Source organism: Acipenser ruthenus, chromosome 1 (genome assembly GCF_902713425.1).
Source record: "Acipenser ruthenus chromosome 1, fAciRut3.2 maternal haplotype, whole genome shotgun sequence".
Classification (NCBI taxonomy): domain Eukaryota; kingdom Metazoa; phylum Chordata; class Actinopteri; order Acipenseriformes; family Acipenseridae; genus Acipenser; species Acipenser ruthenus.
In genome coordinates, this window is record NC_081189.1 from 32,286,070 (window position 1) to 32,306,826 (window position 20,757).

General features: G+C 38.1%; 1 protein-coding gene across 4 annotated transcripts in view; it reads right to left on the reverse strand.

Annotated features, from left to right (window-relative positions):
* The window catches only part of LOC117421308 (CBP80/20-dependent translation initiation factor-like), a 148,024-nt gene that overhangs the window by 119,085 nt on the left and 8,182 nt on the right, over nucleotides 1–20,757 (reverse strand). For all 4 annotated transcript variants that reach the window (XM_059023769.1, XM_059023779.1, XM_059023767.1 and 1 more), the window contains 3 exons: nucleotides 15,404–15,627; nucleotides 9,527–9,607; nucleotides 660–782 (listed from right to left, as the gene is read on the reverse strand). In XM_059023769.1, the coding sequence (XP_058879752.1) occupies nucleotides 660–782; nucleotides 9,527–9,607; nucleotides 15,404–15,589 (390 nt within the window). In that variant the 5' untranslated portion in view covers nucleotides 15,590–15,627. The remainder of the gene's footprint in view (nucleotides 1–659; nucleotides 783–9,526; nucleotides 9,608–15,403; nucleotides 15,628–20,757) is intronic.

A 20,757-nucleotide genomic window follows, 5' to 3' on the forward strand; every position in this document is an offset into this window, starting at 1 on the left:
CACAACCACCAACCAGGGGGTCTGAATTTACTTTATGTCAATACAACACATTTTTAGCACAAAGTCCAATTGTACTTAAATGATAAGAAATAAAGCTTTTTGGGGTTCAGTCTTTTCATAGTTTTCTATAGCAAGACTTGATTTCGCACACACACACACATATATATATATATATATATATATATATATATATATATATATATATATATAGTACATATAGTAACATACATTCTCTGTCACAATTGTAAAAAGTAAACGTGATCCATCGGTAGAATGACCTACATGTAAAAATGCAAGTCATACGGACAGACTGTTGGACTGGTTTGGCCACATATCCCAAGATTCTGATTACATGGATTAAAGAACAGTGTTACCAAGTTGTATCAATACTGGATAAGCAGTTATCTTTTATGCAATAATCCTTATTCTACCCCACACTGCATATTTGACCAAAAATCCCATTCATGTGCCTAGAATGTTTGCTTACAGTAAACCATGTGCATGGATTTGAATGTCATATTCATTACAGTATCATAAAACATTATATTCGTAGGTCTACATATTAAGACTGTCTTTATACTTGATTAAGACAAAAGTAGTCATCATATGGTCTGTTAAAAGCCAAAAGTTCCGAAAAATTATGTCAACTGACATATTACCTTCCCTGTGGTCCTGAACTGGTTGTTTCGTCCTCTGCTACCAGACCTAGATCCAGACCCAGGCCTTGAACCAGAGCTGGGTCTTGAACCAGTACTGTCATTGCTACTGTGCTCCCACTCGTCCTGCAAAGAAAGAACCACTTTCATTTAGAGAATGACTTTTAAATCAACTTTTGTCTTTTTTATTGGTAAAATAATTTGATTAGTTATATTTGGATTTTATGTTAAAAAAAAAGAAAGCATGAAAGAAAGACTGCAGCCTGTACGCTTCCATGCTTAAAACACCTCAGCCCTGCCGCTGCTCACAGGCACAGAGGGAATTGCTAGCAGCACAGGGAAGTTTGATATCAGTAAATGTTTGTGTCTTTTTTTCTCTCAAGCACTCAAAAGATTGGTACTTACTGTACACTTGATTTCATATTTTGATTTTGCTTCATCAATGGATTTTTCTTTTCATTAAGAACATAGCTACATGATTTTGTTTTTCATAACATAAAAAAAAATAAATGCCAATTTCATAGCCACCAACACATTTAGCATGTAGAGTCTGTATAACCCTGAAGTCACTGCCTCAAATGATTTCTGAGATTTGTCAGTTTTGTAAAATAACTGGGGGGAAAAAGGGTAGATATTTCTTGTATGACACCCACAAACTGAGACAATAGCAGCACACAGCTGTGTACCGATTATGAAGCCATTGTCTCAAAGCAGTGGGTCTTTATGGAATGTAAAAAGTCACATGACTAACAGATACAGTGCTTCTAAATGCTTCTAACACAGGGTTACTATACGTCCGTTTTTTCCCCGGACATGTTCTCTTTTGGGCCTCCGATCTCCGCCCGGGAGGATTTTCGAAAAATGAATGAATGTCCGGGATTTCGCCTGCTCACCCCTTTGCTGCTGCTGCTGATGCTTGCAGAACTGCAATTCCCAGCATGCTTTAACAGCGCCACTCCTGCACAGACGACGTGCGGCTGTATTGTTCACTGGGGCCAGTTTGAGCCCAAAATCTGATCCTAACTTGATCTTGCTTCAAAGCAGGATCAGAATCGGATCAGAGCTCAAGAAGAGTTCAAGAATTTGCTAGCACACCAAAAATGGGCCAAATATTTCAACAGGTCCAAAAACTTGATCATACGCTTTTAAAAAGGAGGGACTTAAAATTGATCAAACGCTTTTAAAAAGGAGGGACTTAAAATTGATCAAACGCTTTTAAAAAGGAGGGGCTTAAAATACAGCGGCTCATTCATAGACAAATACAAGAGTGTGTCTTTCGTGATCGGCAAAAGGCTCTTCAGGTTTACTGCGTTATAGTGTGCTCTGCAATCCTTTAGTTTTGCTTCAAATAAATGTAATATAAAATATAGTAAACTGAAGCTGGATAACAGGATAGCCCTTCTTTTTTGTATGCACAGAATATACCTGCATCACGTCCACCAAAACAACAAAAATAAAACAACACTTGTTTGGTACAACTGTAATATAACACACGCTGTTAAATGAGCCAAACATATGTGTCAAAACATGTAACCAATTCAAAAGAAAGATCTGACTTCACATTTTTTAGCTTTTGGTTTTTTGACCAGCACTAGAAAAAACTGAAAAGAAATTATATAGGCCTATATATTATATACATATTGTTCTTGTAACCTTGTATTGACCTGAAATACTTGCAAGTAGCCTTGGATAAAGGTGTCTGCTAGCTAAATAAATAAATAAATAAATAAATAAATAAATAAATAAAAAGTAAATAAACTGGAATTATTTCATTCAGTTGCCCTACACAAATAAATCAAAGAGATTTGTATAACAAAATGACTACCGGTACATATTGTGTTGACAAATTGTACTTTTACCAGCGGAGGTTTGAGACCTTCCAGTTTTTATGTTAAAATGTGCTCTTATCCCTGAATGCTAAAGCGAGTGTGGCATAATGTAGATTTTAATGGGAGGTATGAGAATTCCCAATAATAATAATAATAATAATAATAATAATGATGGAGGCACAGTGGTTAGCGCTGCTGCCTCAGGGGTCTGTCTGTGTGGAGTTTGCATGTTCTCCCTGTGTTCGCGTGGGTTTCCTCCGGGTACTCCGGTTTCCTCCCACAGTCCAAAGACATGCTGGCTAGGTGGATTGGCCTCTCTAAATTGCCCCTTAGCTGCCATGCGATAGACTGGCATCCTGTCCAGGGTGTAGTCTTTATATATATTTCTGGAAACGCTGAGGTTTAAATATCGGTATGCAAGATAAATAGTTTACTATTAAAATGCTACTAGTACTGTATTGGTATTTAAGAAAATGGTATAATTAAAAAAAAGTACTTTGAAAGTTTCAGTTTCCAATCACTTAAAATATGTAGATGTTGCTTGAACGTCAAACTGCAGCAGGGCACAGATGACAATGTAAACACCGAGCTAAGGCGAGTTCCCAACTTCGTTTTCTTGTTGTTTAGATAAGTGCTTTGCTCAGTTCAGCAATCTCAAGAAATGTGTGGAAGGTTGAAAAAGTGAAGAAGAGTTCAAGAATTTGCTAGCACACCAAAAATGGGCCAAATATTTCAACAGGTCCAAAAACATTGAATGTCACTCAGAACTGTTAAAGATTCCACAGTTCTTTGCTGTTCTCTCTCACAATGCAAATTTAGAGCAAGGTCTTTCTCTGATGCAAAGCCAGTGGACAAAGGAAAGGAACAACCTGACTGCTGGGTCTCTCAAAGGGATCCTGCTTGTACAGCACAACTTCAGGCACACATCTTGCAAAGACTTTCAGAGCTACTTTGAGCGACCAACCACTGCTGAGAAAGATATGCTCTGTAGAGAAATATGCATGGGCACAAGAAGAAGCAGCACAGTAGGAAAGGAATGTTTGGTGCACAGATTTGACACAGTTACCTTGCAAAGACTTTTATGATTGCTAAGCAATAGGAGTATTGACTGTAAAAAGTGACATGTTTGATGCAGGCCATTATACTTTTTTTTAATCATTTTCAGATGTTCAAAGTAGAAATAAAACTTTACAGTTTAGTTTAAATTGAGCTTTTCTGTGTTCATTTTGCACAATGAAAGATGAATCTTAAATAAAAATGGATCATGCCTGTCAGCAACCCCCCTGGGTAGTGTCCTCTTTTTAAGGATCTGAAATATGGTAACCCTATCTAATAAGACTGAGTGTTTATATAATTTCATTAGGACGTGAAATGGGGGGGGTATGATTGCTTAGTTAATAAATAATGTGATAGGTTTTGTATTGTGTTATCTTACATGGTTTATTTTATACAAGCTCCCCCACCCAATACGATTCTTGAAATTACTGGCTTATTGAAAATGTTGTAAAGAAGAAACATTTTGTACTTCCTTCCCCTATCCATGAAAGACATTACTCACTTTAGGTAGTCTGTAGCAGTTATTCTAATCTGGCTAAACTTGCATCTAGTTTGCCACTACATTTGACATGCGAGAAGCAACATTGTGTGTGTGCAGCCAATGTGGTTCCAGTGCTGCTGAGCTGTTGTGAGCATGGGTCCCTATGCAACAGAGGAAGAGAGAGATCAGGTGACTGCAGATACTGTAGACTAGGAGTAGGGACAATGAACCAGCAGTCATTTGTAAAGGCTTAGCAGAGAACAAGAGTAAAGGAAAGTTGTGTAGGATAGAATGCATAAATACCACAAGCATTATGAAATATCCCACCTTGTCACATTGATTATTCTTCTACACATACACCACATTCCCCACCTTGTCTTTTATTTAAAATATCTGCGCTAAAACCGTACATAACAAGGGCAATTGTGTGTGTATGACACAAACAGGTTTAAAGCAGGGGTGAGAAACCAATTCACATTACGAAATGCAGCTGTCCTTTGACTTCATTGGTGATGTACCAAATACTAAAACAGAACTAACACGTGTTGACGTGTTTTATGATTTACTCTGAATGGCCCAGTTGTCATTTGCAGGGAGCATAACGTGTAAATAAAAATATCAAAACAAAAAAAAAATTATGAAGGATATATGTTGAAAAACAAATTGTCACAATATGGACAACACAGGATACAGCAAGTAAAATCAATACAGTAAAATCATGTGTTAAAATCAGTACAGTAAAATCAGTACAGTAAAATCATGTGTTTCTTGTAAACATTACAGGGGGGTCTATACAATTTTAAGATCCAACAATTCAAAGCCAACTTCCAAAAAAAAAACAGGTGATAAACTCATGGACTAAGAGAACCTGAGTTTAACTGCAATGCACACTAAACACAGAACACCCTAAGAGGGCAAGGATATTTATTAGACAGCTCAAAATGTATGACCCTTCAAACCACAGTTTATAAGAATCGTAATTGTAGTTGGCAATCAATCAATCAAAAATTCAATACAGTGCAGAGACTCTTTTCCATGCACCACAGTGGCTATACATACAAATAAAAAGGGGACAGGAAATCTATGGCGAGAACCCACAGTACATTAAAACTGACCCATTCGGCCCATCTTGCTCGCTTGGTTGTTAGTAGCTTATTAATGCCAGAATCTCATCAAGCAGCTTCTTGAAGGATCCCAGGGTGTCAGCTTCAACAACATTATTGGGTACCGATCCCTGTAGTACACCACTGGTTACCTCGCTCCATTTTGAGGTTTCTCCTCTAATCAATACTTTCTGTTTTCTACATGTTAACCACTCCCTAATCCATGTGCATGCATTTCCTTGAATCCCTACTGTGTTCAGTTTGAGAATTAATCTTTAATGTGGGACTTTGTCAAAAGCTTTCTGGAAATCTAAATAAACCATGTCATATGTTCTGCAATTATCCATTGTCGATGTTGCATCATCAAAAAAATCAAGCAGGTTAGTTAGACATGATCTCCCTTTCCTAAAACCATGCTGACCGTCTCCCAGGATACCGTTACCATATAGGTAATTTGTTTTCTTTTCGATTACTATCCAAAATGCTTGAGAGTTTTGTTTTTTTTTTGGGGGGGGGGGGTTCTGTCAAAACACATATATTAACTCGACAGTACTTGCACACTTAAGTTGTACCTTGTTTCCTTTGCTTTCCTTTGCAAACAAAATCCCCATGAGCACATTCTTCTGGGGTTTTTGTCTGGAGGCGTTTTTGTACATGTCGCCACAATTCTTTTTTAAATCCTGCGTATCTTAACTGTAATACAGCTTTAAATCCCGCTAGCAAGCCTCCGTCCTGATTGTAATATCGTTTTAAATCTCGCCAGCGGAGTCTCCAATAGAAATGCAGGAATGTGCTGTCACTCAGTAGTTGGGGGCGGGTTTAAAGTATTCAGAATGAATCAATGATAGATGCAAGTCAGGAAGGCGGGACATTGCCCAGCACCACTGGGAAATGTATTTATTATTATTTTTGTAGTAGGTTTTATTTTTTAATGGTCAAAGGGTAAAGTCAACGAGAATTGATTAACCATTTCCACAGTTTTTCCGGTGTTTTCCGGTGTTTGTTGGCTATCCACCGATTTCATTTTTTTTTTTGTATCAGGGTTTTTTTTCAGGTTTTATCAGTTAAAACCGAAAATCAGAAGCCCTACATATAATAGACGTCAAGCTTATTGGTCTGTAGTTACCTGGTTCGGTTTTGTTTCCCTTTTTGTGGATCGGTATTACGTTTGCAATTCTCCAGTCTGTCGGTACAACCCCTGTGTCAAGAGACTGTTGCATGATCTTGGTTAGTGGTTTGTAAATAGCTTCTTTCATTTCTTTGAGTACTATTGGGAGGATCTCATCCGGCCCAGGAGATTTGTTTATTTTAACACTTCTGCCTCAGTTATGCTAAAGTTATTTAAAACAGGATAGGAACAGGTTGACATGTGAGACATGTTGTTGGTATCCTCCTTTGTAAAAACATGTGAAAAGTAATCATTTCATATATTTGCTTTTTTTTTTTCTTTGTCTATGATTTTGCCATTTGTATCTCTTAGACATTTAACCTCCTCTTTGAATATTCTCTTGCTGTTATAATATTGAAAACAACATTTTGGAATTGGTTTTAGCCCCCTTAGCAATGTTCATTTCTACCTCTGTCTTGGCCTTTCTAACTTCCTTTTTGACTTGTGTTTGCAGTTCCAAGTACTCTTTCTGTGTACTTTGTTTTTTGTCCCTTTTAAACGCTCTGTAAAGTGCCTTTTTTGCTGAATATATTTTTTAATTGATCTATTAAACCATTTTGTTTTAGATTTAGATTTGTCTACTTTTGGGATGGAATTGTTTTGCACCTCTAGTACTACATTTTAAAAAAAACAGCCATCCTTTTTCTGTGGACGTTTTCTCTATTTTACTCCTGATCATGTGTTTATGTTTCGGCCTGACCTTATGCAACACTGTTCAGTCTTAAATCAGCACATGCTGCAGGTTACTGGCTTAAGTACAGTGCATTTTGTAAAGCTTGAAATCTATATGAACTTATATGAGTCATATTCAACTCATATAAGTTAAGTCTAATTTTTGAAATCTTCTCTATTTCAGATAAATGTTTAATGGTGGGAGAATTATTTATGTGACAATATGTCACACCTACCACAGTATTGGGGCAAGTTTGGCACTAGGTCGTACCTCAACTAAGCTGGTTGTTCCAGCAGTTCACTTGGAGTATAATCAACTATAAATACAATTTTTATTTTCAACAATTCTGAAATCCCCCTACGCCCCAATACATAAAAATAAAACAATATATCCCCTATCCCCTATTTTTAAATGGTGTGGTGTCTTCTCCAGGTGGTTAATTGACTGATTGATCTGTCAACTAGGAACTGTGTGCCTAGCATTCACAGGCTGATCAATCAGACAATCCACCTCCACAGAAAGACACCACACCAAACCAATTACCTTACTTAAAACCAAGTGGCTGTACAAAGGGTGGCTCCAAGTTGTTCCCTTACTTGAGTCAAGATGGCTGCCAGCCACAGACGCATATATTTAAACGTGCAGGGCCTCTGCCCTGTCACACCACCACAGTAACACAAGTAACAATATATAGTGCATTGAAAATCTAGTGCTAGCTTTCTCTTGGATGACCCAATTTAGGAACAATATATTAGCAGTACATTAAGTGCATGTCTCTGTGCTTACAAGTGTGTTAGTTTATACTGTATGTGTGAGCATCCTGTATGCATTGCCTAATCTGATCCAACAACCTAACAACCTAGGAGAGCGTCACCCTGGATGGCTTGGGGGTGACGTCAGACCAGGAAGAGAATAGACAATACTGCAAGTGAAGCACTGATGCGTGTATTTAATAATAAGGATAAACAAACACAAGACAGAACACAGAACAAAACACATTATTAAAATAACCGGCACAAGGGCCAAAACAAAAGTACTATACAAAACACTCAAGGTGTAAATAACACAGGACAAACCGCGCAGAACAACACAGAACACAAAAAAAACACTCACCACAACTCTAACACCAACATTACCTCTAACACACTAACTATTTCACCACCCGTGACCACCTTAATTCATTATTTAAACATTTATTCAATTGAAGGCTCCAGCCACATTCCCACGTGTGTTTGCAGGGAGGATTTTAACCTGCCACCCACTACTTCCCACATATATAACCCCGTGCCTTGGCAGGGCTCTTGCCCAGCCACAGGGAGTGATGCCACCAAATCGAGTTCCTTTAACAGATTATGTATACCATACTGTATTTTACATGGTAGTTGATAACATGGCAAGGTAAGACATTGCTCCTGCTTTTAAAAATGTGTTCATTTTAATGCAATTTGTAATCCATGAACTACCCTTGTTTAAAAATAAATAAATAAAACAATTTCATCAGTCAGTATCCAAGCTACAATACAGATTACAAAAATGAAAGGGTGTTAATTCTGCTGATTTGGTAACAGAATCTCGCAGAGTAACAACCCGTTTGCCTCACAGTAGAGAAAGACCTAAATAAACTGCTGTAAGGCAATGCACAGGGCAGCACTGGCAAAGCAGTTCAAGGGACAAAGACATGAAGAAATCTTACCAAACCAAGACTTGGACACAACACACTGTGTTAACTATAAAGCTGCACTTGGATGAACCAAAACAAAGGTTTACAATTTACTGGTTTAACAAGAGGATTGCTTACCTGAAAGATGTGTAACCATGCCATGGTACGGCAATTAGCGCTGCACAAAGTAGGTATTATTATACTGAAGAGGACTCTAGCCTCCTTTATTTCTGCGTTACAACCTCACCTGACAGAGCATTGTTCAGTCAGCAGAATGCTGTCACAGAACAGATAAAGTCACAGACCCACCCCCTGCCTGGGATGTGGTTTGTGAGCTAAAAGGGTTTGCCAGCCCTTCAGGAAAACAAAAGTGAAGGAAACAGCACTAATGTTACACATATGTGCACAGCACTAATGTTACACATATGTGCACATATACCTGTTTCTTTCAAGAAACAAGAGGCTTATTCCCTTACCATTGTGTTCTGTACTAGTGGCTAGAGTTAGAGTAACAAGTAAAGGAATGAAAGGCACCAAAAACAAATATTTTGTATTAAAAGATAATGCTATTTAACTCTACTGGTCTCATTCATAAAATAAAATAAATTGTGAAAGTAGCTGCTTTTAACTAACATACTGTCCACTTAAATTAATAGACTTAAAATAAGTAGACGAAGGTTTCAGCTTGTGTCTTCATCTTTTTTAGACTAGCATTGTGTACCAATTTTTAATTGTGTTCTTTCTTCTTCTCTTTATGTTGTCTCTATACGTCCCACCACCCTGAGCTGGCTGTCGTGTGAGAGAATGTTCGTAGAAGTGCTTATTAAGTTCAGACAACACTCCTTAAATACAGATGCTCCCAGTCAAGGAATTTAGGCTGAAGAACATCTCAGTTCTTACCTGATTGTTTGGTTTGGAGGAGCCCTTCCCTTTGGAAGAAGACCAGCTTCCATCTTTTCTGTCACTGCAGTCTTCATTCCACTGGAGAGAGAATACCAGAAGTGAGAGGCTCAGAAGCATTCAATGATTTAAAGCCTACAAGAAGATAACAGAGGCCTACATTCAACCCTCCTATCTTCTTATAATGGTTATAAAAGATCAACTCACAATTATTAATATACTGCACATCACTTTAATTATTTTTCACAGGAGGTCTGACTATAAAATCAATAAACATCTGTACGCACTTAGTTTTCAAATTATGTGTGTGTCAAATTCTTTGTTAGTTTGATGAGGGGATTTACAATTAGTTGATATGTTCCAATATATGTATGCTTGAAGAATTGCACTTTGTTTGAAGGAACCAGTTGTGCACATATTCTTACAGGAAAGTAAGTGATCCTAGAAAGCAGCAGTGTATATTTTGTTTAAGCCATAGCATTAAACTCAATTATATAATAAGACTTTATTTAAATTGAAGCATTTGGCCATCACTCCTTAAGGAGCAGGCTTTACGAGAATGCCTTTGCTATTGTGCTTGCCGGAAATCTGAAAGGGGAAAGCTGTGCATTGCTGCTGCAGCAGTTTTTAAAGGGAGAAGAGTTAATTAACAGGTCCTTGACCATATTCAATTTAGAGATCCGCCGTGCTAACAGTGAGCGAGGATGATGAAGTACCACCCTTGCAATAATGTATCACCGTTGCTGTGCTGGTTCACTATTGATCTCTGTTGAGAAGGTCCTATATTAATGTCATCAGTCTGAGCATCAATGGAATATCATGTCATCTGTAAGACCGGGCATACGAAGAACGCTAGTGGAAGCACACAGGGCTTTACAGGCTACATTAGTTTAGAAAAAGTAATGAACAACAACGTGCACTCTTTTGAGGGATAATACTATTTATGAATTTTTATGGCACTGGTGTAATCAAGTGATTAAACAGATTATCCGATAATTGAAGGATTATGGCATCCCTTTGTTCCCTTCCTAGCCGTCTTTCATTTAAGCTCGGAAATAAGGAGACAGTCACTTGACCATCTTGTGCTGCTGTTGCAGGGAAATATATATATATAATACAATACAATAGCAGGACCATTAAACCTAGCAGATGGAGACACCTGACAATGGGCAATGCGATTCTAAGAATACTATGGGTTACTAGGGGTAATGTAGCTGTTGCATGAGCACAATGATGTGCTCCTATTGTAAAGCCAAGCCACCTTTAAATTACACCTCTAATAAGACCACTATCAAAGAAATTTTACACACTGGTGCAACATTAGGTAACTCATTTGTCCACTCGATTAACTAAAACAGTAAATCAGAAGGATATCATTATAAACCAGAGGAGTGCATAAAATAAAACAATATCAAGTCAGTCACTTATGATTGGTTCGGTTTTTTATCAACTCTATCAGCTTTTTTTGACGTCTAATCGGTTTTCGGTAAAACGAAAAATAAGTTTAAAACCGAAAAACCAAACTGCATTTACAGCCAAGCGAACAGAACATACCATTACACATGTAATTTTTTTAACTATGACAAATAAGCTCAATACAGTGTTATTACATCACTCATGCTAAATGTATTATACCATTAGACATAATGTAGAAATAATAAAATAATGCATGAATAGACATTAAATTTTTTGACTGTTTTCCTGTTACCACGGTGTTGTAAGTGGCAAATCCATCTCTGAGAAGAATTGCAGCTTTTGTGATAGAGAATACTGCATGGGGTAGTGTCTGATATGAGTATGCAATGCCCAACCGAGGGGTGGGATGCTGCAAGCATATCACACCCTACCCCATGCTGTATTATTTATAATCTCTGGTGAGCATTTTTGTCCTGACAGAGTTCTAAAGTTCTGTGCTGCTTGTTGTGTTGGGACTACTCTACTTAGTTTATGCCAGTGAGTTATTAGACAGAGTGAACTGGATAAATACTTTTATTTAAAATAGTAACAACTTTGATAACTTCAACACAATTTAACATAAAGGTTTGCATTATGTGAGACAGTACAGAGAAAACCGCAACTGCAATGGTCTGTACTAGGAGTTATAACGCGACTGTAACCAAAGCAAACAGTTTATTATTTATTATTTGTTTATTTAGCAGACGCCTTTATCCAAGGCGACTTACAGAGACTCGGGTGTGTGAACTATGCATCAGCTGCAGAGTCACTTACAACTACGTCTCACCCGAAAGACGGAGCACAAGGAGGTTAAGTGACTTGCTCAGGGTCACACAATGCATCAGTGGCTGAGGTGGGATTTGAACCAGGGACCTTCTGGTTACAAGCCCTTTGCTTTAACCACTGGACCACACAGCCTCCTAAACTTGTAACTTCAAAGCAGCAAGTTGGTTTTCAGGGAATTAAGTGTTGTGGAGCTTAATTTTTTTTCTTATGTGCAGAGTACCAGTTCTGTTGTTTTTCTGTGGTCAGGTTTCTGTGGCAATTTTTTTTTTTTCGAGTTGGGTGAAAAAAAAGGTTAGGGAGCGTGTTAAAATTACACACTTAAACATTTTTTTATATATAACTATTTTGCCATTTTTATGATCATGAGGGTGTTTGTGTTTGCTAACAATTCTGTCAACCTTTTTGTGAGAAGTGGCTTACCTCAAGTCAGAATCAGAGTGTATTACAAAGCATCTTCATCTGTGGATGGGAGATTTTTCGGGTGGCTGATTATAGATGTTTACAGTGACTCCCTTGTAGAAAATGTAGTTTGGCCCAAAGATTGAAAACAGACAGCATGTTGCCAAAGTAGTTTTGATATTGGAAGCGTGCGTTTCTCTTGGATTTACCTGATTTTCACTGGACGTGAAGGGCTCTGGAGGGTTTTCTTTATCAAGTACACACTAGAGAATAGTGGAGATGTGTTGCTGTTTGACAGCTTGCGCTGGGGTAAGCGCTCTGTTGCTGGTATTAATGATTGTGTGTTTCCCATATCACACGGCTGTGTGAAAAAATGCAATGTGGGCAATAATCCTTATATAATCATAATAATAATTATAGTCGATTGTGATCTCAATCCTGAGTGCATTGGAACTGCAAATGTCGGTTTCGGTTTGGGAAAGTCATAACCGTTGTATCCCTAATATCCAGTATGGTCCAATCAAATGTTCAGCAGTAACTGAATTGGCCAAGTAGAAATCATATATATTGTAAGGCAACATTTTGTTGGTCCCTTGACTGCCTTTAGTTTGACTCTGTGACAATATATATATATATATATATATATATATATATATTTCTCAGGGCTTTTTCCAAGTTGCTCCCGCATATCTGCAACTTTCAGTGCGGGAAAATCCCGCACTGATATTTTAAGACACCAAGCTACTGTATTTTTGACCCAATTTAGAATGCCTGAAACGCTACAATCTCTAAGGAAGTGGGTGTCAGTGACGAAAGCACTATGAGCCACATTCTGAGTAGTTCTGGTTAAAATAGATAAATAAATAAAAGTAGTGCTGGATATTTTAAGTGCCGCGAGACTTTATTCTCTCATACGTGATTCTTGGCCGCCATCTTTAAGCATTATAGAAAAAAATATGATATTAAGTATATCTAGGTGTTGTTTTGCAAGCGGTGACTCGCTTTAACTCTTAAAACTCAGTCCCATTCATTTTGGGGCGCCAGGGCACCAAAGGTTACGCACATATTACTCAGACACTGTAAAAGCCACCTATCTGGTTCATGGCTTGTTTAAAAGTACAGACTTGGGGCCCAATACAGAGGATTTGAAAGAAAGTGCAACCGCGCACTTTAATTTTTACAAAAATTAATCAAAAACAAAACAAACACCTAGCTCCTTCGGAGCACTAACTAAACATTTGTCAGGAAATCAATTCTAATAAGCCGGACAGCTAAGCTGTTTAACGGCTGAAAAACACTGTTTTTAAAGATGCAAACAAAAAGGCTTTACACAGTACCTTTTTTGTACGATTGAACACACCATCAAATCGGGCTCTCCACACAGCAGCAGCCCTGAGCAGACTGACTGTTCTCCTTAAATACCCTGCACCTGGCTCTAATTTACAATGATAGCCAGGTGCAGGTGATGATAATTAACAATAATTAACACACGTTTTCACCTGTTTGGCAGGGAGAATTTTAACCCCCTCCCTGTGGTGTTACAATATATATATATATATATATATATATATATATATATATATATATATATATATATATATATATAAACCTTTGCATTAGCGGCAAGTACACCTCAATAATAATAACTGTGGTGACTATTCTTCTCAGGAACTAAGCTGGAAAGAAAACAACATAACACCCTTTATGTCAGTGATAACCCTTAATTATCCATTAATAATAATAACCGTGTGGATTACAATACGGAATGCTTTATCTACAGTTATTGCGCAGATTTAGTTTCTTACCAAAAAGATAAAATAAGTAGCCTTTATTTAAAAATAAATAAACAAATAACTAAAGTATTTTGAGCGGTGTACTCCAGAAAACAGACTGAAAACCATGAATGTGTTTTTTATTTTAATGAAGTTGATTTACTGAGAAAAAGGATACACCACACAAAATGCATAGGTGCAAAGTACAAAATTAAATCAGTATGAGAAAAACATTACTCACAATGGTATGCTTGGATGCCATGTTAATGGAAGACTGAAATATTCACGTTTATTTATCAGTTCGGATTTGGAGGACTGCACCTTTAAATTTCATTTGGACTATTGTGTTTGCCAAGACAGACCAGTGAACAATAAAGTTAGAGAAACCAGATGTGACAAATAGGGATAAACAGGACAAGCGAGAGAAAGAGAAAGAGCAGTAAGATACTCCTTGAACTACGCTGTGTTCCGATTGATAAAATAAATAAAACCTCCATTGGAACCCTTGCATCGCCCTGAATCAATACAATCAATCAATCTTTATTTTATATAGCGCCTTTCATAGTTAAAGTATTTAAAGTATTATGGATTTTCTTGTTGTTACTGCATCTTGTGATACAGCCGGAAGCCAGACTGTTGAGATTGAAGCAGATTGTTTCATCAGCTGACTGGCTACAGCCCTTTTGAGAGTTTTGGAGAGAAAAGGGAGATTGCAGATGGGACGGAAATAGGATAAGTCAGCCGGGTCGAGGAAGGGTTTTTTGAGTACCGGCGTAACTCAGGCAAGCTCAAGGGCAACAGGAACCAAGCCTAAGTCCAGGGACAGGTTGAGAGTGTGCATAATGGAAGGAGCAAGATCAGAAGCACAGAGATGGACAAGGTTAGTCGGCCAGGGGTCCAAATACAACAACATTACATTAACAACAACAGCACAGCGGAATATGGCCAACAGCTGTCGCAAAGAATCCTGCATCATGAAGTGCATTGAACATAACTATATTCAAACTGAGTTTTTTTATTTTTTTTATTATTATTATTATTTATTATTATTATTATTTCCAGTACTGAAAAAGGTTACACAAGTCTACAGATCTGAAGGGACTAAATGTATGTTTACTATATAGTATTTAAATATGTATCATGCACTTAAAACATTAATGTGTTTTTTTTTTTTTTTTTTTTTTTTTTTTAAGCATTACCCGAAAAAGACCGGGGTATCCTGGTATTTTTTAGGGCGGGTACCAGGTTCCGGATTTTCTACCCGTGTCGACCTCTAATATATATACTCTACAGTGCACAACTAAAGTTGGAACAGGGTTAAAATGAGCTACAGGAAACAGCCTTGCAAGAAATACACTACTCTCCAACACCCCCTTCACAATATTTCTTCAAGGGTAGTGTATTGTACACATCTAACTTGTGTAGTTTCTGTGGCACAACAAGAAAGCAGCTGCCAGAGACTGACCTGTGAGACGCTGCATTGGGTCTTGTCACCCTCTCCGTCTGCCTCTGCCTCTGTCTTATCGGTCAGGAGCCCTTGGACCTGGTACTCGAGGACGTAGCTGTCGATGAAACGCTCCAGCTCCTCAATCTCCTGGGAGCGCGTGCTGCCAGCCTCAGAGGAGGCAGAGGCTACAGAGGAGTTCTCCATGGCTGACTGCTCGGGGGCGAGGGAGGGAGGGGCAGGGCCTACAGAGACATACAATACACCATTAAATCAGACAATAGAGTAACACAGTACTAGGAACGGGCATTTCTGTATCTTTTAATAATCGTATACACGTAACTTACTAAACGATTAAACTAGTCTACTGTACATCAGCGTGCCACTGGCTAAAAATAATGCTTACATAATACCAAAATTGAATACGTAAACCAAAAAAAATAAATTCACAATGCTTCAATAAGTAGCTCTCTTTATGAACAGGAAGTGTAATACAAGTACTGTATTTAATTATTCATTTATTTAACCCTTCAGCAGTGCTGGTAGTCAATGTGTCTTTAGTGATTATTCCATTAGGTTTGTTATTGGCTCCTCGGTGGAAAGCATTTGGTGGTGCAAGCTGTAATGGTTCATTGTGATTTCGCGGTACTTCAGCTGCTTCTGCATGGCATACTCTCAGTCTCATAGTCCACAGGCTTGCGACTGGGCCTCTCTCTGCAGGTTGGTGGATACATGCTTGTATTATAGGTGCTTATTATTGTCTCTATGCTGTTCATGTAGCTCTGTCTTATTGCAAAGTGTGATTTTTACTTTTTTAGTGTTTACTTTGGTAAAATGTCACCAAACTCTATTTTATTTTTTCAAATCACACTGGAATTTTTTTTGAAAAGTTTATTGGCTGCAATCTCGTTCATGTTCTGTTTGTATCGGCTTGCCTATTAATATTAACCACAGCGTTTTAAGTATACATTATACCATGACCGTCGACAACACCGCAGTGTATGACATCTCTTTTTTTGTAAAACACCTCTATTTTGTAGTCTCTTGTATTAATTAAATTGAATAATTAAATTCAGTTTTAATTTGTTTTGAATCGATTAAGTATGAATCAATTAATCACACCTGTGGGCTTTGATCGATTAAACAAATAACTGATCGATTAATCTTGTTTATCCAACTGCGGTATCAAAAAACAGTGCACAAAAAAAATTCTTGAAAAATGGCGGAGGGTTCTTCTAAAGACATTGTGAAATTTCTCAATTATTATTATTATTATTTATTTCTTAGCAGATGCCCTTATCCCAGGGGACTTACAATTGTTACATTATTTCACATATCGCATTATTTCTAAGGTCTATCTCCCAATTCTATAAAAATAGTATCTAGGCTTGAACATTAGGATCTTATTGTTGTAGAGTGCTGTGAAACACTCCCTCTTGTCCGCCGAAGAGGGAATTCTTGACCGCGAGGAGGTGCCAATCTGAATGAAATGAATATTTTTAATTGTATTTGTATTGGTAAATGTAACTTGAATAGAATAATCATGCATGCCCCAGCTACAGAAACATAACATCTTACATATGTACACTATAGGATACTGATTCGGTACTATAAAATATTTTTTCTAACAGAGACAAAAGGCATCTCCGAATCAGTTTACATCATTCTCAAAATGGAAGCCAGCTTTCAAACAATAAAAAAGTTCCTGAAGCCTAAGACATGTTTTGATGAAACCTCTGCATGAAAATCCTTTGAACAGCGCATTAGGCTCAAGGAAAATTCTAAATGATGTAAGACCATGCTAAAATTAAGGGAGTGCACAAGCAGTGTAATATCTGAATTTTAATTTTGTCTGTACAACATAACGTTTGTAATTGATTTCACAAAAACTTATGGCTCTTAATGTTTACTTTCAGAGGCTGAAATATAACTAACAAATAACACTTATTAATTTCCTCAATCCAATGAATTTTTAGTTTTTTTTTGTTTGTTTTTTTTACTCACACGTTCAAAATCATAGACACGTGCATATGTACTACCTGCTCCTGAATAAAAGTTACAGATGTTACTCACCCCCAGAAGCAGCTGATGACTGCTCTGGGAAACCAACTTTGCCTGCTCTCCTGTAATCCTGCTTTACAGTACTTAGCAGATATCCACCAGCAGAGGCAGTAAAAATGTAATATTTGAACAATTTAGTGCACAGAGCAATCAACAAGTAGGCCCAAATCATGCAAAGCTGCCAAGCACTCTTGGGTTAAACAAACACCACTTCCCTACTTTCACAAACAGAGAGCAGAGGCTGTTCTAGAAAAGCCTTTTGTTTTCTTTCGGCCATTTAGACCCTGTAACCACTACTCGTGCAGTGAAAGGCCCAGTAATCCTACCCTGCACATGAACCAGCTCCCTCCCGGAGTTCAAAGACAGACCCAGCTCACGTGACCTGGGGCTGACAAACAAGACTGCAGCCAATCCCATGTACATCACTGCTGGCAAAGAGGATTTGTGGCTGCAGTCACAGGCATCTTGCTAATATTTATAGCCCGCTGCACCCAAGGGCAGGGGTTATGACAAGAAGCTTTCTTGCTGTACTTGCATTTCAGGAGCTTGAGCTTCTTAAAACGGATAACGATGCGCACTACAAGCTTCCTAAAGGACTACACTGTTAGACAATAGAGCATGTAAGGATGCAATGGACCCTTTATTTTATGCAGCCAATATATAAAAGGTTTACCACTGTCCATGCTGTATAAAAAAAATAAACAACAACAACAACAACAAGCTACTGTAAAGTCACATTTACAATTGATGAAGTAAATGTTTAAAAGTACTGGACACAACAAAAACAACCTAATTCAGTTTACATATTTTAGACTGTTACAACCTCCCCAGGCCATGTTGAAACTATTGGTGTACAGTACATTTGGAATACATTCCCCTCTGCTACTGCAGATGAGGGTGGCTGTTAAGACCGCTACACACCAGACATGATGAGACAAGCAAAAATGTGCAGCGATGCAACATAATAAATAGAACCTATACTTTTGATAAGTATCTTTCACACCACAAGTGTCACGACAGGCGATGCAGGAGTGACGCAAAATAAATAGGACTGCATCCTATTTTTTGTGATTTGTGGTGCGACAGCTAGGATCAGAGAACAGCTTCAATGCCATGGTCCAGCAGGATGAAGCAGTATCCATAATAAGTGAAGAAAAGAGAACACAGTTTTATGACAAAGATCACTGCAACTATAAAAATAGAGATTTAAAAGATAATTTATGGGAGTCCATTTCAAAAGGAACTGAATAAGCCTGGTACAGGTATGTATGATTTATTGCCATATATGTTGAAATAGCGTCGGAGAAGACACATCACGTTGACGAATATGTACCAGTCTTGATCATAGCTTTGTCAATCGCTACTTTTTATAGTTTTATAGATCTGGCAGTGTCGCATCACACTGCGGACTCACCATGCAGGCACCCAGAGCTACAGTGTCGGAAGACAACGCAGCCCTGGGCAGCTTACAGGCAAGCCCGCAGGCACCCAGCCAGACCACAGGGGTCGCTGGTGCGCGGTGAGCCGAGGACACCCTGGCCTACCTAACCCTCCCTCCACCCGGTCGGCGCTCTGCCAATTATGCGTCGCCTTCTGGGAGCTCCCGTCTTCGGTCGGCAAAGGAATAGCCTGGACTCGAACCGGCGACATCCAGACTGTAGGGCGCATCCTGCACTCTACGCGAGTGTTTTTACTGGATGTCTCACTCAGGAGCCCAAAAAGATTTGCAGCAGTTCACACTTCTGTACTTTTTTATTAATGTCACCAGTAACATTATAGAAAAGATTTTTAAAGAATATGTATATTTCACTGAATTCTATTCTTGTAAACTTCAAAAAGTAGTACAATAGAACATGTCCAGACAGTAAAACAGACTACAACACTAAATACACTTTAATTTCAGTGAATGATTGTGACACAGCTGGCTGAGTGGTGACGTCAGACCCAGGAAAGGAAACATACACAGTACTGAAGTGAAATGAAATGAAATGATGAAGAGGCTTGCTTGCGCCAGTTTATTGTAAATAAAAAAGGTTGTACAAAACAGAACTCAGCACTTTACGCCAAAATAAACAGACAAACAAAATGAAGACACTAACAAACAGGTGGACGAACGCTAAACACAAAACAAGTACCGTGCTGGTTCTCCAGCACGTAGTAGCAATTGTTATATTTAAATATCTCCTCACCCGTTCTCCACTCCCGAACACACAACCCCAAGTGAGTGCTTTGTGCATCTATATATACTGTTGTGCAGGGTTTCAATTACTAATTAATTATTCATTTGAATCCCAGCACGTGAACTAATTTGTGCAACCCCGTGCTCACATAATATTAAATAATTTAAATGCACGTGAAGTGATAGTGCAATCCCCGTGCCTAAATACACTATATATTTTAAACAATACACCAACATTTACACACTACATACAACATAAAACACAAAAATACACACAGGGGCGGGGCACATTGCCACAATGATGCTGAATTAATAAAGAAAAATAGAAAATTGCCTGCAATCAGGAGCCAAACTCAGTTCTAGCTGTCATCACTAAGATAAAAAGGATTACTTTTTTCCTTTATACGCACACCTCTCATATTCCTATAAAATGTTTTCATTTTAAAAATGAAAAAGTGTTTGACTGGGTTTGTAAGATGATTATTTAGTCATAATCGCAGCTTCTGGTAAAGCTGTAGTAATTGTATTGCTGAGGGGGGGGCGGGGGGGGGAGGATCAAACTTCGCTACCTTAATTACATCTAGGCTATTTGTATGTTTTAAAATTCTAAACAATGTGTGTAGTTTATTTTTTTTAATGCAAGGCCTACCTTGTAACACGGATTAAATGTGTGCAGCATATGCTTCAGCCCTCATTTTTCAAAACTGTAGACTGGCACCAATACTATTGCATGCCAATATCCAATGGCCTTGTGAAGCTTCATAGCCTCAGCACTGTTGATATCACACACTTTTTGCACCCCAAAAGCTGCTGTGATTTCAGGCTGATTTACTTTGGCAGTGGCACTGGGTATGTGGCGTAGTTTGAAATTGCTGTTTCTTAGCTTCAACGTGAAGTTGGGTGTGACGATCACGCTGATGGATAAATAAATTAGAGGTGTTGCCACCAGGATTTGACACAAGCTTTTTACATGCTCTACCGGGATCTCTAGTTGGTCGGTTTCAGCAATTCCAAAATGGCAGAATAGGCTATGTTTTTTTTTTTGTTTTTTTTATTGACTAAATTCGGCGTTTCCTCCTCACAGCACTGGTTCCCGCTAGTATCACTGCTCCTGCACAGACACCATTTTGCAGTA